Below are 12,914 nucleotides of genomic sequence, written 5' to 3'. Positions count from 1 at the left end.
TGCCCTGAGGTAAACTATGACTCTCAGTGAAATCTGATTTCTTTTGAGTATTGTTCAATTTGTGCATCTTTGTTAGCATATCGTTTCTTCTTTTTGGCGATCTTCCTGGTGGACTGTTTTGACCGTATGAGGTCCAATCTGTGTGATTGTTGGTGACCCTTTGTAGCTGCAAAGATTTGGAGCCATTTTCTTTGAATGTGTACAATTTAAAGTATATTCGATTGCCAAACTACCGCCATTTTGTCAAGGTGTGCTGAATGAGTTAAGAAACAGTCATATTGTCTTTTTCATGTAGGAATTGTTAAGTGGTTGGTCTGTGAATGAATTTAAATCTAGCACAGATTTTGGCAATGAAGCATCTTGACTGAACATGAATCCATAATAATCAGTACAACATGAAAAAATAGTTAACGCCATGTAATTGCATGTGCTGCACTCACCAGCCACTTTATTAGGTACACCTCAATAGAACCTCTTTGGACCACAGAGTGGTTCCACGTTTTCATACTGTTGACACCAAACTCTGACCCTACCATCTCAGTAGTGCGTCAGAAATGGACTCCTCAGATCAGACAACATTTTTACAATCTTCTAACTGCTCAATGTTGGTGAGCCTGTTTGAATTGTAGCTTCAGTTTCCTATTCTTAGTTGACCAGGGTGGCATCCTGAGTGGTCTTCTGCTTCTGTAGCCTATCTGCCACAAGATTTGATGCCCTATGCATTTAGATATGCTCTCCTCTGCCATTCTCCTCTGACCTTCAGCATCAACAAGGCATTTTTACAGACAGAACTTCCATTCACTGGATCTTTTCTCTCTTTTTTTAGGACCATTCTGTCTGTAAAACATAGAAGTGGTTGTGTAATATTTCTTCCCCATTCTGATGTTCACTTTGACCATGTCTACATGCCTAAATGCATTGAGTTGCCGCCATACAATTGGCTGTTTGTGTTTGAAATTTGTGTCAATGAGCAGTTGGACGGGTGTGCCTAATATAGGGGCCGTTGAGTGTATATCTGTATGGGTTCTCAATTTTTGTTTTCCCCTGGCTGCAAACAACTCAACCTCTGATTGTTGGAAACCGCTGTCGGTCAAAAAATCAGCTCACGTGGTTGGCTGCCAGTGCCTTGCCTCTCCTCACAACACTGTGTTTATAAACAAAAAAACATGTATTGTCTGGTTAATCACCATTTCAGTCTTCTATGCTAAAACCTGTTGCATAGATTTTTGACAATGAACTAGTACCCTTGACCTAACTTGGACTTCTATACGGTTTCGGTTACGGTTTCCAACTTTTAAGTAGCGTTCTGAATTAAATGTTGATAATTGCTCAGATGAAACGGCTTTGCTGAGGTCTTTTGACTGGGGTCTTTTTCATGTGACTTTAGTCACCTTCAATTCAGTGCATTGGAAGCAGATACAGTGCCCTCCATAATTATTGGCACCCCTGGTTGAGATGTGTTAAAAGCCTTAAAATAAATTCAGTGTTTATTGCAGAAGAATACTGTCACACTGAAAATTGTAGGAAAATGTAGCCTTCAACTCAAATAAATTGTAAGAAAAAAAAAAAATCCCTGACTAAAAAATAATTATTTTTCATTAAATCACCTGTTCCACAATTATTGGCACCCTTAACAATTCCCAGGAAATAAATATATTTGAAGCATTTCTGTCATTTCTACAAAGTTTACCAGAGTATGTAGGAACATTTAATTAGTAATTCATCACTTCCTGTTTCCCTGGGGTATAAATATGACGTGACACCGAGGCCATTTCTCTTATCCACTCTTAAACATGGGAAAGACAAAGGAACACAGCATACAAGTGAGGCAGATGTGCGTCGACCTTCACAGGTCAGGCAGAGGCTACAAGAAGATTGCCACTCAACTGCAGCTGCCCATATCCACTGTGAGAGGAATAATTAAGAAGTTCAAAACAACTGGAACAGTGGTAAACAAGCCTGGACGAGGACCCAAGTTTATTTTGCCACCACGCACAGTGAGGAGGATGGTAAGAGAAATCAAAAGATCTCCAAAGCTCACTGTTACAGAATTACAACAAATGGTAGCATCCTGGGGTCACAAAGTCTCCAAATCAACCATCAGGCGCTGTCTACACGCCAACAAGCTGTTTGGGAGGCATGCATCCTCACTCACAATCATAAACGCAAGCGTCTGGAGTTCGCCAAGCGGTATTGGGGCTTCAACTGGGACCGTGTGCTTTGGTCAGATGAGACCAAGATTGAGCTTTTTGGCAACAAACACTCTAAGTGGGTCTGGCGTACCACGAAAGATGCGCATGCTGAAAAGCACCTCATACCCACTGTGAAGTATGGGGGTGGGTCAGTGATGCTGTGGGGCTGTTTCGCTTCCAAAGGCCCTGGGAACCTTGTTAGGGTGCATGGCATCATGAATGCTTTGAAATACCAGGACATTTTAAATCAAAATCTGTTGCCCTCTGCCCGAAAGCTGAAGCTGGGTCGTCACTGGGTCTTTCAGCAAGACAATGACCCTAAACATATGGCCAAATCTACACAGAAATGGTTCACCAGACACAAAATCAAGCTCCTCCCATGGCCATCTCAGTCCCCTGACCTCAACTCCATTGAGAACCTGTGGGGTGAGCTGAAGAGGAGAGTACAGAGGAGAGGACCCAGGTCTCTGGATGATTTAGAGAGATTCTGCAAAGAGGAATGGCTGAAGATCCCTCTTTCTGTCTTTTCCATCTTGTGAAACATTATAGGAGAAGATTAGGTGCTGTTTTGTTGGCAAAAGGGGGTTGTACAAAATATTAACACCAGGGGTGCTAATAATTGACACACATTATTTGATGTCAAATAATTATTTCTTTATGTGGGATTTTTTCCCCACTGAATAAATGCACTTGTATTGAAGGTTGGATTTTTCTCTTTTTTTCCATTAAGGTCCCATATTATTTAGAAAAAAAATTAAATAATTGGAAGCTAAAAAACACATCTCAACCATGGGTGCCAATAATTATGGAGGGCACTGTATAAGTAGAACTAGTGGCATAAGCGTAAACTTTCATGCCACTCTGTTTTTTTATATATATATACAACAGTATCTTGTTTTTAAAAGGAAATTAAAAACAACTTTATTCTCATCTGCCTTTGGTGATAGTTAGTCAAGTACACTATCTATAACACAATGTAGTTTTCTTCTCTTTTCTCTATTCTTTAGCACATTGAATGAAATGTATGTATGATATTCAATCAATCTATCAAAGCATATTTATATAGCACATTAATATAATCTAAAACCAATAGTTGTTCATACCTGTTTTGCTTCAAAACGGAACTTCTCTGACGTTATTGTGAAAAAGCCCAATTAAGAAGTCAATATGTTCACTTGTACTCAGTAAGTATTACGCAGAAGTGTTTTGGGCCTGCTGTGATGGCTCCACCCGCATGCACTGCATTTTGTGACATCACTCTGTACAAATCGTTAACTGATTGATCAGTGTCAATGTCATTTCAAATCCATCTTCACATAAGAAATGTCATGACATAACCTACATGTACACAGTGAGCAAAATGTGTCTTTTCTTTTATTTTGTACTTTATGTTGTATTTTTAAGTGGCATTTGCAGTAATATGTCCATAAACCATTACTGGTTGGCACAGATTAAACTGATTTGCTGAGTTCCATTGAAGAAGGACACATAAACCTTTTTATATTCTGGATTGTAATGGAGTAGGAAGTCTGTGTTTTGGCTTCTGAATGAAACTAGTCAATACTGTTAAAGTGAACCAGCTTTGATGAATTTCTTTGACCTACTGTAAGTAAGATGTGGCAACATTTTCATATAATGGATTGTATTCAGTAAGTATTGAGTAGAAGTGTTTTGTGCTTCATACGAGGTCTCCATCTATGTGTCCTCTATCTGATCCACAGGCAGGAGATTATGAAATGGAATGGATGGGGCTACAGCGACTCCAGATTCCTCTTCAACAAGAAAGGTCAAGCAGAATTCACAGGGAAGAGGTGAGCCATCTGCCAATCACCTGTTAACACCATCCACAGTTACCGTATGCATAAAGAGGGTTTGATCCAGGGCCAGGCCCAGATCCTCAAACATCTGCATTTCAATATCTCTCTAAAGTAACTCTCATCACTCAGCCACACACACCACTTATTTGATCATAGCTGTCATAATCCAGATTTAACCCCTGGGCCACACATCTGGATTATCCAAGCAGCTGTGGTACAAATGGTGGCCATGGTGACGCTGTTGTAGAGCCCGGTACTCTAGCCTGCTCTTGCTCTCAGCAGCATCTCATAGGAATGGTTTATGGGGGAAATCCTTCACGTTCCTGTCCGCCTTCAGCAGACTCTTGTCTACACCACACACTTGACTGGCTCTCAGCGCCGCTGTCTGAGCTGCATGGATCACTACTGCCATCTAGTGGCGGACTTGTGTGATTGGCCTGGCAAGGGGAGGCAGCGCAAGAGAAAAGTAACACAGTAGGTAGACAAATGGTGCAGATGGAATGAAGTTTAAAATGAATTTATTTGTGTATTTTATAGCCATCATTTTTTTTTCATTTAAAGAATTCCATAGGCAACTGTTCACTCAAACAAACTACCCATCAAGCTTATGGTTTGCATTGCTTTCTGCATGATAAAGCTTGTTTATGTTTTTTTTGTATAATAAAAAAAAAACAATAGAAAGAAATAGACTGGCCCTAAAGGAGTAAGAAAGCCACCTATTGTCTTAAATCTCTCCTCTGTGTGCGCGTGTGTGTGTGAGGGAGATGGGTGCCTGCCCGGTGTGTTTTCTTGCTGCTGTGTGCCGTGCAGCGGCGTGACAAAGCGCGGGCTGAATGCACGCTGGCACGGTAATTGATGGCTCTTTTTTTTGGCACCCCTCCATTCCCGCGGCCGGCACCTTTATCTCTGTCTGGCTGCGGCGGAGGTGGCGAGTGACAGAGATGGGCCTTGTTGTGCGCGTAATGGTGATGTATGGTCGGCAAAACGGCACCGGCGCTCCAAAGCTGGCACACGCTGCACACCTCTGCTCTGCTCTGCTGCGGAGGCGGCCCAGGCTGCACTTCCATGTAGCACACACACCGCGCCAGCGCACCCCATTTAGAGAGGGAGAGAGAGGGAGAGAGCGAGCACACACATACCTACATAAACACACACACACACACACACACACGCACACACGCACTGAACTACACACACAGTGCGCCAGCACACCCCATTTAGAAAGACGGAGAGAGTGCGCACACACACACACAATTGTACATACACACACACACACACACACACACACACACACACACACACACACACACACACACACACACACACACACACTGAACTACACACACAGTAGCACAAGAGTTGTTATGGGCCACGTGCATGAAATACCATCTGCTGTCATGCTCAGTGACTCATTGTTTGTGGTTCAGCCACACACACACACACACACACACACACACACACACACACACACACACACACACACACACACACACACACACACACAATGTGAGTTGGAGCGATCTCTCCTCCTCTTCCCTCCTCTTCTGCCCAGGCCAACAGGGACAGAGGGCTTTTTCATTAAGGAGCGCTTGCAGTTCACGCTCCGCCGGACAAAGGCATCCTGCAGCCACCGAGCCACGCTCTCTCCCTCTCTCCCTCTCTCCCTCTCTCCAGCCTCGTGTCCTCTCCTCCCCTGCCTCTCTCTCCATCCCTCTCTCCCTCTCTCTCCTTATCTCTCCTTCTCTCCCTCTCTCCAGCCTCGTGTCCTCTCCTCCCCTGGCTCTCTCTCCCTCTCTCCCTCTCTCCCTCTCCAGCTTCTTGTCCTCCCCTCCTCTGCCTCTCTCTATCTCTCTGTCTTATTACTCCATCTCTCTGTCCACCAGGCTGAGAGGGGACAGCAGGCCAGGCATTGTGTCAGCCATCAGTTGCCAACCAGGCTGCAAGACCCTCTATAAACAGAGGATGCACACTTTTAAAACTCCCCTGAGAAATACTTTTTTTGTAAAAGATACTTTTATGGGCTTTTTACCTCTATTTCAGATAGGGCAGTGAAGACTGACAGGAAGTGAGTGTGGAGAGAGAGGGGTGGGGTTGGGAAATGACCCATGCCCGATTCAAACCTGGGGTGAGTTTCTCAAAAGGGAAGTTGTTAGCCGGTTAGCAACTTCGGTAGTTGCCAATGGGAAAATGCATTGGAAGCAACGAAGTAGCTAATGTAGTAAGCAACTTTGGTTTTGAGAAATTCACCCCTGGTTGCCCCTAGTCATGCAAGCCCATACGTGCCCGAGAAATACTATAACAAAAATTACAGATTGATGCATGTGTACACATTATGTACACCATCCACAGATATGTACATGTGCGGTACAGGTGGAACAAGATAAATGGGAGGTTATCACGATTTTCGGCCATTTAAATTGAATGTCAGCCCGAGTTCTTATCCCACTGATGCCATGTTTTTATTGTAGTAGAGGATGGAGGGGCCCTAATGTACCCATAAAACATAACGCCATGAAAAGTTAGTTAAAATCAATACGGCTGACCTTCCAGATTGTCACTGCCAGATTGACACTGACGGAATTGATTTGCAAATGTGAAGGAACACTTCTTGTCTGCGGTGCAGTATCGTAGTTTTATTCAAATGACTGCAGTGGACTTCTCTTTGCTTTCATGGCCGCACCACTTGGAAAAGAACAGCATAAGCCTTGATTTCACATGTTGTTTTCACATTTTTGCTAAATCGGGACCAATCCTTTGAAGAAGTGGCCATTTTTCTGGTCCCACATGTCTGTGTTCGATGTTAATAAATAAATGGTCAGAAGTAAAGAGTGGAACTCGCACACCAGCAGCCGATGCAATTATTGTTAAAAAATGCAATGCAAAAAATGCAATTATTGTTAAAAAATGCAATACATTATTTAACAATAATAATGTAAAACAGTGTAAAGCTATAAACCAATTATTGCATCGGCTGCTGGTGTGCGAGTTCCACTCTTTGCTTCTGTGGAATATTGCTTTGGAACCGACGCACCCACAAGGACTGGAGTTTCTGGCGTGACACCCCTCTGTCTTTTGTCATAAATAAATGGCAACATGTAGATATTCAGACTTGAGTGTCAACAAGTGTCCCGGTATTTACGAGACATAAATCGTGCTGACGTGGGTAATGTATGTATGCCCATTGTGCAGGTATCGGTTAAGTGGCATGATCATGCCCAGCCTGAAGGACTGGTTCGAGGGCACGTTCGGAGCCAACTTGCAACACAAGAGTCCTGCCGCGGTGAGTCTCTCCTCAGCACATCAGTACCTCCTTACTTACTTTGTGAGAGTGTGTGTGTGTGTGTGTGTGTGTGTGTGTGTGTGTGTGTGTGTGTGTGTGTGTGTGTGTGTGTGTGTGTGTGTGTGTGTGTGTGTGTGTGTGTGTGTGTGTGTGTGTGTGTGTGTGTGTGTGTGTGTGTGTGTGTGTGTGTGTGCACCATGATTAACAATGTCTGTATTGGTATGTTTTACATTGAAGTCGAGTAAAACACAATGTCGTTCTGTGAACTTGGAAATTGACAATTAAGTACACTTTGTCTTGACTTTCGTGTGTGTGTGCGCGCGTGTGTGCGTGCGCGCGTGTGTGCGTGCGTGCGTGCGCGCGTGTGTGCGTGCGTGCGTGCGCGCGTGTGTGCGCGCATGTGTGTGTGTGTGCGTGCGTGCATGTGTGCGTGCGTGTCTCCCCAGCCTGCCCTCGGTGCTGGTGTGGTGCCCCCTCCCAACCTGAACGAGGCGTTTGTGGAGGAGCTGAAGGCCACTGGCATCCCCTTCTCCCAAGACGCAGACGACCGAGTGTTCCGCGGCCATGGTGAGCTCTGAGACCCCTTAAACCTGCATTAAACAAAGGCGTAGGTCAGAGGGCTTCGGCGTTCTGTTGTGTAGTGCGAAGATGCTCTTTGGTTAGACGTAACTATGAGATGAATGATGAAATCCAAGACACTCTTCGTCTTCATTAAAAAGCTTTTAATTAAATGTAGCCAACTCTTATTTGAACATTAAAATTTGCCAACATGTTTCGGCCAAACATTGGCCTTCATCAGGGCTTTTTACTGTCAGCGGAGGCTTGCGGTAGATCACGTACCCAAACAGCCACCACGCCCGCCTTTTTTAGAGCTGAAAGGAGCCCTTGCAGTGCTCAACGTGTAGTTTTTCTCCCAGGCTGAATTGTCCGTGATCTGCCACTACTCCCCGCTGACAGTAGGCCTATGTGTCCTGCAACTGAAGGAGTCTGAATAGACCTTTAGAGATACCCACCGATTATATGTGCAGACCTATAATCGCACACCCCATTTAGAAAGACGGAGAGAGTGCACACACACACACACACACACACACACACACACACACACACACACACACACACACACACACACACACACACACACACACACACACACACACACACACACACACACACACTCACACACTGAACTACACACACACACTGAACTACACACACAGTAGCACAAGAGTTGTTATGGGCCACGTGCATGAAATACCATCTGCTGTCATGCTCAGTGACTCATTGTTTGTGGTTCAGCCACACACACACACACACACACACACACACACACACACACACACACACACACACACACACACGCACACACACGGCAAATGTCAATCATTTCATTGTTTTTCTGTTTTTGTCATTATTTTGTTATTGAGGCAAATGTATATGTTACAGTAGTCAATCTTCAGCTAATAGCCAGTGGTTATGAACATGATTATGTAATGAAAAATATTCAAAGAAGAAAACAAGAGAAAGATAAAGAATAATATGAATATGGGGAGTTTACACAGTACATTACATTTCAATTGGTACTTATATAGAAAAAGGTTCCTTTCATTGTTTTTCATTTCTGACACAAACATTGTGATTATATTCATGGCTGGGGTCAATGGCATTTTCATGGACTTGTCGTGTTGTAATCACTTGCCGATTGACTCTGTGCAGGGCACTGCTTACATGAAATCTTCGCGCTTCGTGAAGGACATTTCGGAAGGTGTCCGGACATGGTGGTCTGGCCAAGTAAGTAGACTGTGTGTGTTGGTGGAGGCTGGAGGGGTTGATTATGGGTGCGTTCCAATATGCGACCCTGCGTCCTCCACTTATGCTTGTGGCCTTGTACCAGGAAGTAATATGTCATGATGACATCACTGACAGCAGCATTATTGCAATATCTCGCATAAGCTCAATTGTAAACTAATTTGCAAGCTGGATGGTGAATGAAGAATAGTGAATGGTGAATAGAATCGTTTAGCTAGGCTGACAGGGGGGAAACTTATTTGTTTTCTCCACGGAGGCGGGGCATCAGCAAAACGTGAGGCCACAAGCACAAGTGGAGGACGCAAGGTCACATATTGGAATGCACCCTGTGTTTTTGGAGGGTGGAGAGGCTTCTTGTGTGTGCAGGGTGAAGGGGTTGTGTGTGCAGGGTTGTGTCTAGCACATAGCAGTTCATAGCAGAGGTTTTCAGCATTGCTTAGCCTGCTCTTACTTGGATAAGAAGAAGTGGAGATTTGACTTTCCCCTTACCTTTTAATTCCCTTCTTCCCTTCACCACTGAGACCCCTCTCTAAGCTGTGCTTACCCACAATGCTATGCAATGCTTTGGAATTTACATTTACGTAACGGCATGAAGCTGTGTGCACCTAGGCATAATCGTGTGTGTGTGGGTGTGTGTGTATTTGTGTGTGTGTGTGTATTGGTGTGTGTGTTGGTGTGTGTGTGTGTGTGTGTGTGTGTGTGTGTGTGTGTTTATTGGTGTGTGTGTGTTTATTGGTGTGTGTGTGTATTGGTGTGTGTGTGTGTATTGGTGTGTGTGTTGGTGTGTGTGTTGGTGTGTGTGTGTGTGTGTGAGTTGGTGTGTGTGTGTGTGAGAGAGAGGGAGAGTAGGTGGGAAAACGGTGAGTTGAGGTATTAATATGTATGAGTAGTGACTTAATAAGAAGCATCAGAGGGCCCGGCGGCACCCGCCATCCAATCCCCTGCAACGCAGGCCCTTGGCGGGCAGCCCCGGCGGACGGCTGCCTGCCTGCCTCGCCTGCCGGCGTGAGTTACAGCGCGGGAGATTGGTTTGCCGCGCATTACGGAACCGGCTCTATTTTATCATGCAAATGAGTGTTGACTGATGGCTCCGAGTTGATTAGCAGGCTCCCAAATGGGCAGCAAATCACGGCACTTCCATTACAGCGCACCAAATTGGAAAAAATCCCCTCCTTTAACCTTCTCGGCTGCAAGCGCCCGGGCGCGCCGCACCGCGCGTCTCATGCAAAATGTAAAATATCATCTGTTCTCTCTGCCCGGCCACTTCCCCATTAGATTAGACGTGCTGCCATATCTCTCAGGGTGTATTTCTGATCTTGTGTCGAACTCATGCCCCTCCCACCGGGCTCAGTTCCACCTATGCAGCGTGAGGGTGGAGAGGGTGGAGCCCATCCTCATTGGTGCTTTTCAGATGTGGGAGTTGCTCCCACACGCCCCTCTGAGGGGAAGGGGGAGGGGGCATGGCTTGGTGTTTTGTGTGTTAAACTGGTTGGAGCGACAGGGTCTCTCAAATCTCTCCACCCACACGCCACTATCCACTGCCCTCTCCCCGTCCTCTGGTGCTCGCATGGCGGTAAGCCAGTCAGCCAGCCAACCAAACAGCCAGCCGCCCCCTTTCACTTGCAACCCTCATGTAGGATTTCAGCTTTGCCACTTTGCTGCCAGAATTGTCATAATTAGACTCGTTTATGTTAATTCCTCAAAAATGCATCTGTTATCGTTTTCATAATATGTACTTTTCCAGGCTGGGGGTGGGGGGGGGAAAGAAAAAGTTTGTTAATGCATTGTCATTTGTTATTTTTTTGTTGCACAGATTGCCATAACGACGTTGTGAAAATTGTGGAGTTGGCATGCAAGCACAATGTTTGTTTGATGCCATATGGGGGTGAGTGTGTTTTAGCTTTAACAGATGTACTTTTACCCACTATGAGAATGAAATGATCCTCTGACATGGTGAATTTGTAAAGGCTTGTTATGAAATCCACCCACACCCATACCCACACACACGCCACTGCTCATTCTTATGCAGAGAACGTACCGCGTAGTCAAAGTTAAACTGAAACTAATGAAGTATGGAAATTTCTGCCTGATTCTTTTTTTTTTTTGGTGTAGTATTTATTATTAGGGTTCTCATGGAGAGTTAAATTTGATTTAGATCTAATGAGAGGCAGTAAACGATAACTTCTCTACCTCCATCACTGAAGAGATTTTTTGCAAGGACAAAACGATAAATTTAGTTCTAATGTACAGATCATATTTCTTTATATTGAGGCCTGGTGCTTCGTAATAGATATGAGCAAATCAGCAGTCTTTATTAAAATGCATTGCAGATAACACTATATTCAGACCGCAGGGAAAGGCAGAGACCCTCATGCCGGGTTTAAAACTGGCCGCTAGGTGCCTCATGTACAAAACTTGCTTGCGCACAGAAAAGCTCTGTGAGTAACTTTTCACACAGATGTACTAATACTGACTTAACATGAAAAAGTGCATGTGTACCAAATTACATGCGAAATCGGACATAGAGTACCACACGAATCAGCATGAAAACCTGTAAATGCATGGACTGATATATTTGAAAGTTTAGGTGCAAATGTATCTTTTTCAGATTTTCACTTACGTAAAAGATTCAGTAGGAAATCTACGGAGGTCTTTGCGCATGAGACCCCAGTACTGCAGACACATACTTGTACTTTGGCAAGGAGGTCAGAACGGAAGGAATCAGAATTGTTTGAAGATGCATACTAAATCTGTCTCCCTCTCTCTCTCTCTCTCTCTCTCTCTCTCTCTCTCTCTCTCTCTCTCTCTCTCCCCCCCCCCTCCTCTCTCTCTCTCTCTCTCTCTCTCTCTCTCTCTCTCTCTCTCTCTCTGCAGGAGGGACGAGTGTCTCAAGTGCTCTAGAGTGCCCCCCGGAGGAGACTCGCTCCATCGTCTCCCTCGACACCTCGCAGATGGTGGGTACCCAGTTACTCAGGGAGCAAGTCACTGCCTCCACACACACACACACACACACACACACACACACACACACACACACACACACACACACACACACACACACACACACACACACACACACACACACACACACACATACACACACACAATGAGTCTGAGAGAGAGAGAGAGAGAGAGAGAGAGAGAGAGACTACGATTACAGACACTCCAGACTAGTCCCCGGGGCTGTGTGTTTCACTCGTGTGGGCAGCACAAGCCAAACCCCAAGAGCTGCGTTTTTCAATGCTCCTGTCTGCTCTCCCTTCTCCCTCCCTGCATGTCCCTCTCTGCCTCTCTCCTCCCTGCAGCCCAGACACGGCCCAGACCCCTAGCAGCCCCATCCCCTTAGCCTTAGCCTCAAGTCTCCCCTCAGAACTCGGCCTCAGAAGTCGGTCTGCGCCGCCTAGCCTGGCGCTAAATCACCCGGCTGCCACGCTCGCCTCCAGAGCAGGGAGGAGCCCAAGAATGTTCTGGAAATGTGAAGAGTGCAGAGAGCCGTTAGTTAGGGGCTTCCCACGCCACTACCCTGACGGCTGTGTCTCTCTCCCCTTTTTTCTCTCCTCCTCTCCCCTTTTTTTGCTCTCCTCTCTCCTCCTTCCTTTCCTCCCTCCCTCCCTTCCCTCCTCGTGTGCAACATCTGCCCCTTATAAGGGAACCAGGCAGCAGGCAGCCTTCCTCTGATGATGATGATGATGATGCTGCTGCTGCTGATTCCTGTCCCCCGTTGATCTCCCCCCCCATCAAGATCAACCACTGTAGATTAAAGACAAGGTCCCCGTCAGAGAGAGTAGAGAGAGAGAGGTTCCATTGGCCCATTGT

At 45.5% G+C, this 12,914-nt stretch overlaps 1 protein-coding gene across 1 annotated transcript in view; it reads left to right on the top strand.

The window, feature by feature from the left end:
• The window catches only part of agps (alkylglycerone phosphate synthase), a 72,991-nt gene that overhangs the window by 6,567 nt on the left and 53,510 nt on the right, over window positions 1–12,914 (top strand). The window contains exons 2-7 of the mRNA XM_063213373.1: window positions 3,914–4,003; window positions 7,199–7,289; window positions 7,736–7,856; window positions 9,006–9,080; window positions 10,912–10,983; window positions 11,973–12,052. Of these exons, the coding sequence (XP_063069443.1) occupies window positions 3,914–4,003; window positions 7,199–7,289; window positions 7,736–7,856; window positions 9,006–9,080; window positions 10,912–10,983; window positions 11,973–12,052 (529 nt within the window). The remainder of the gene's footprint in view (window positions 1–3,913; window positions 4,004–7,198; window positions 7,290–7,735; window positions 7,857–9,005; window positions 9,081–10,911; window positions 10,984–11,972; window positions 12,053–12,914) is intronic.

Source organism: Engraulis encrasicolus, chromosome 13 (assembly GCF_034702125.1).
Source record: "Engraulis encrasicolus isolate BLACKSEA-1 chromosome 13, IST_EnEncr_1.0, whole genome shotgun sequence".
NCBI lineage: Eukaryota > Metazoa > Chordata > Actinopteri > Clupeiformes > Engraulidae > Engraulis > Engraulis encrasicolus.
The sequence above is the reverse complement of the archived record's forward strand: the minus strand, read 5'-3'. Positions and strand labels throughout refer to the sequence as shown.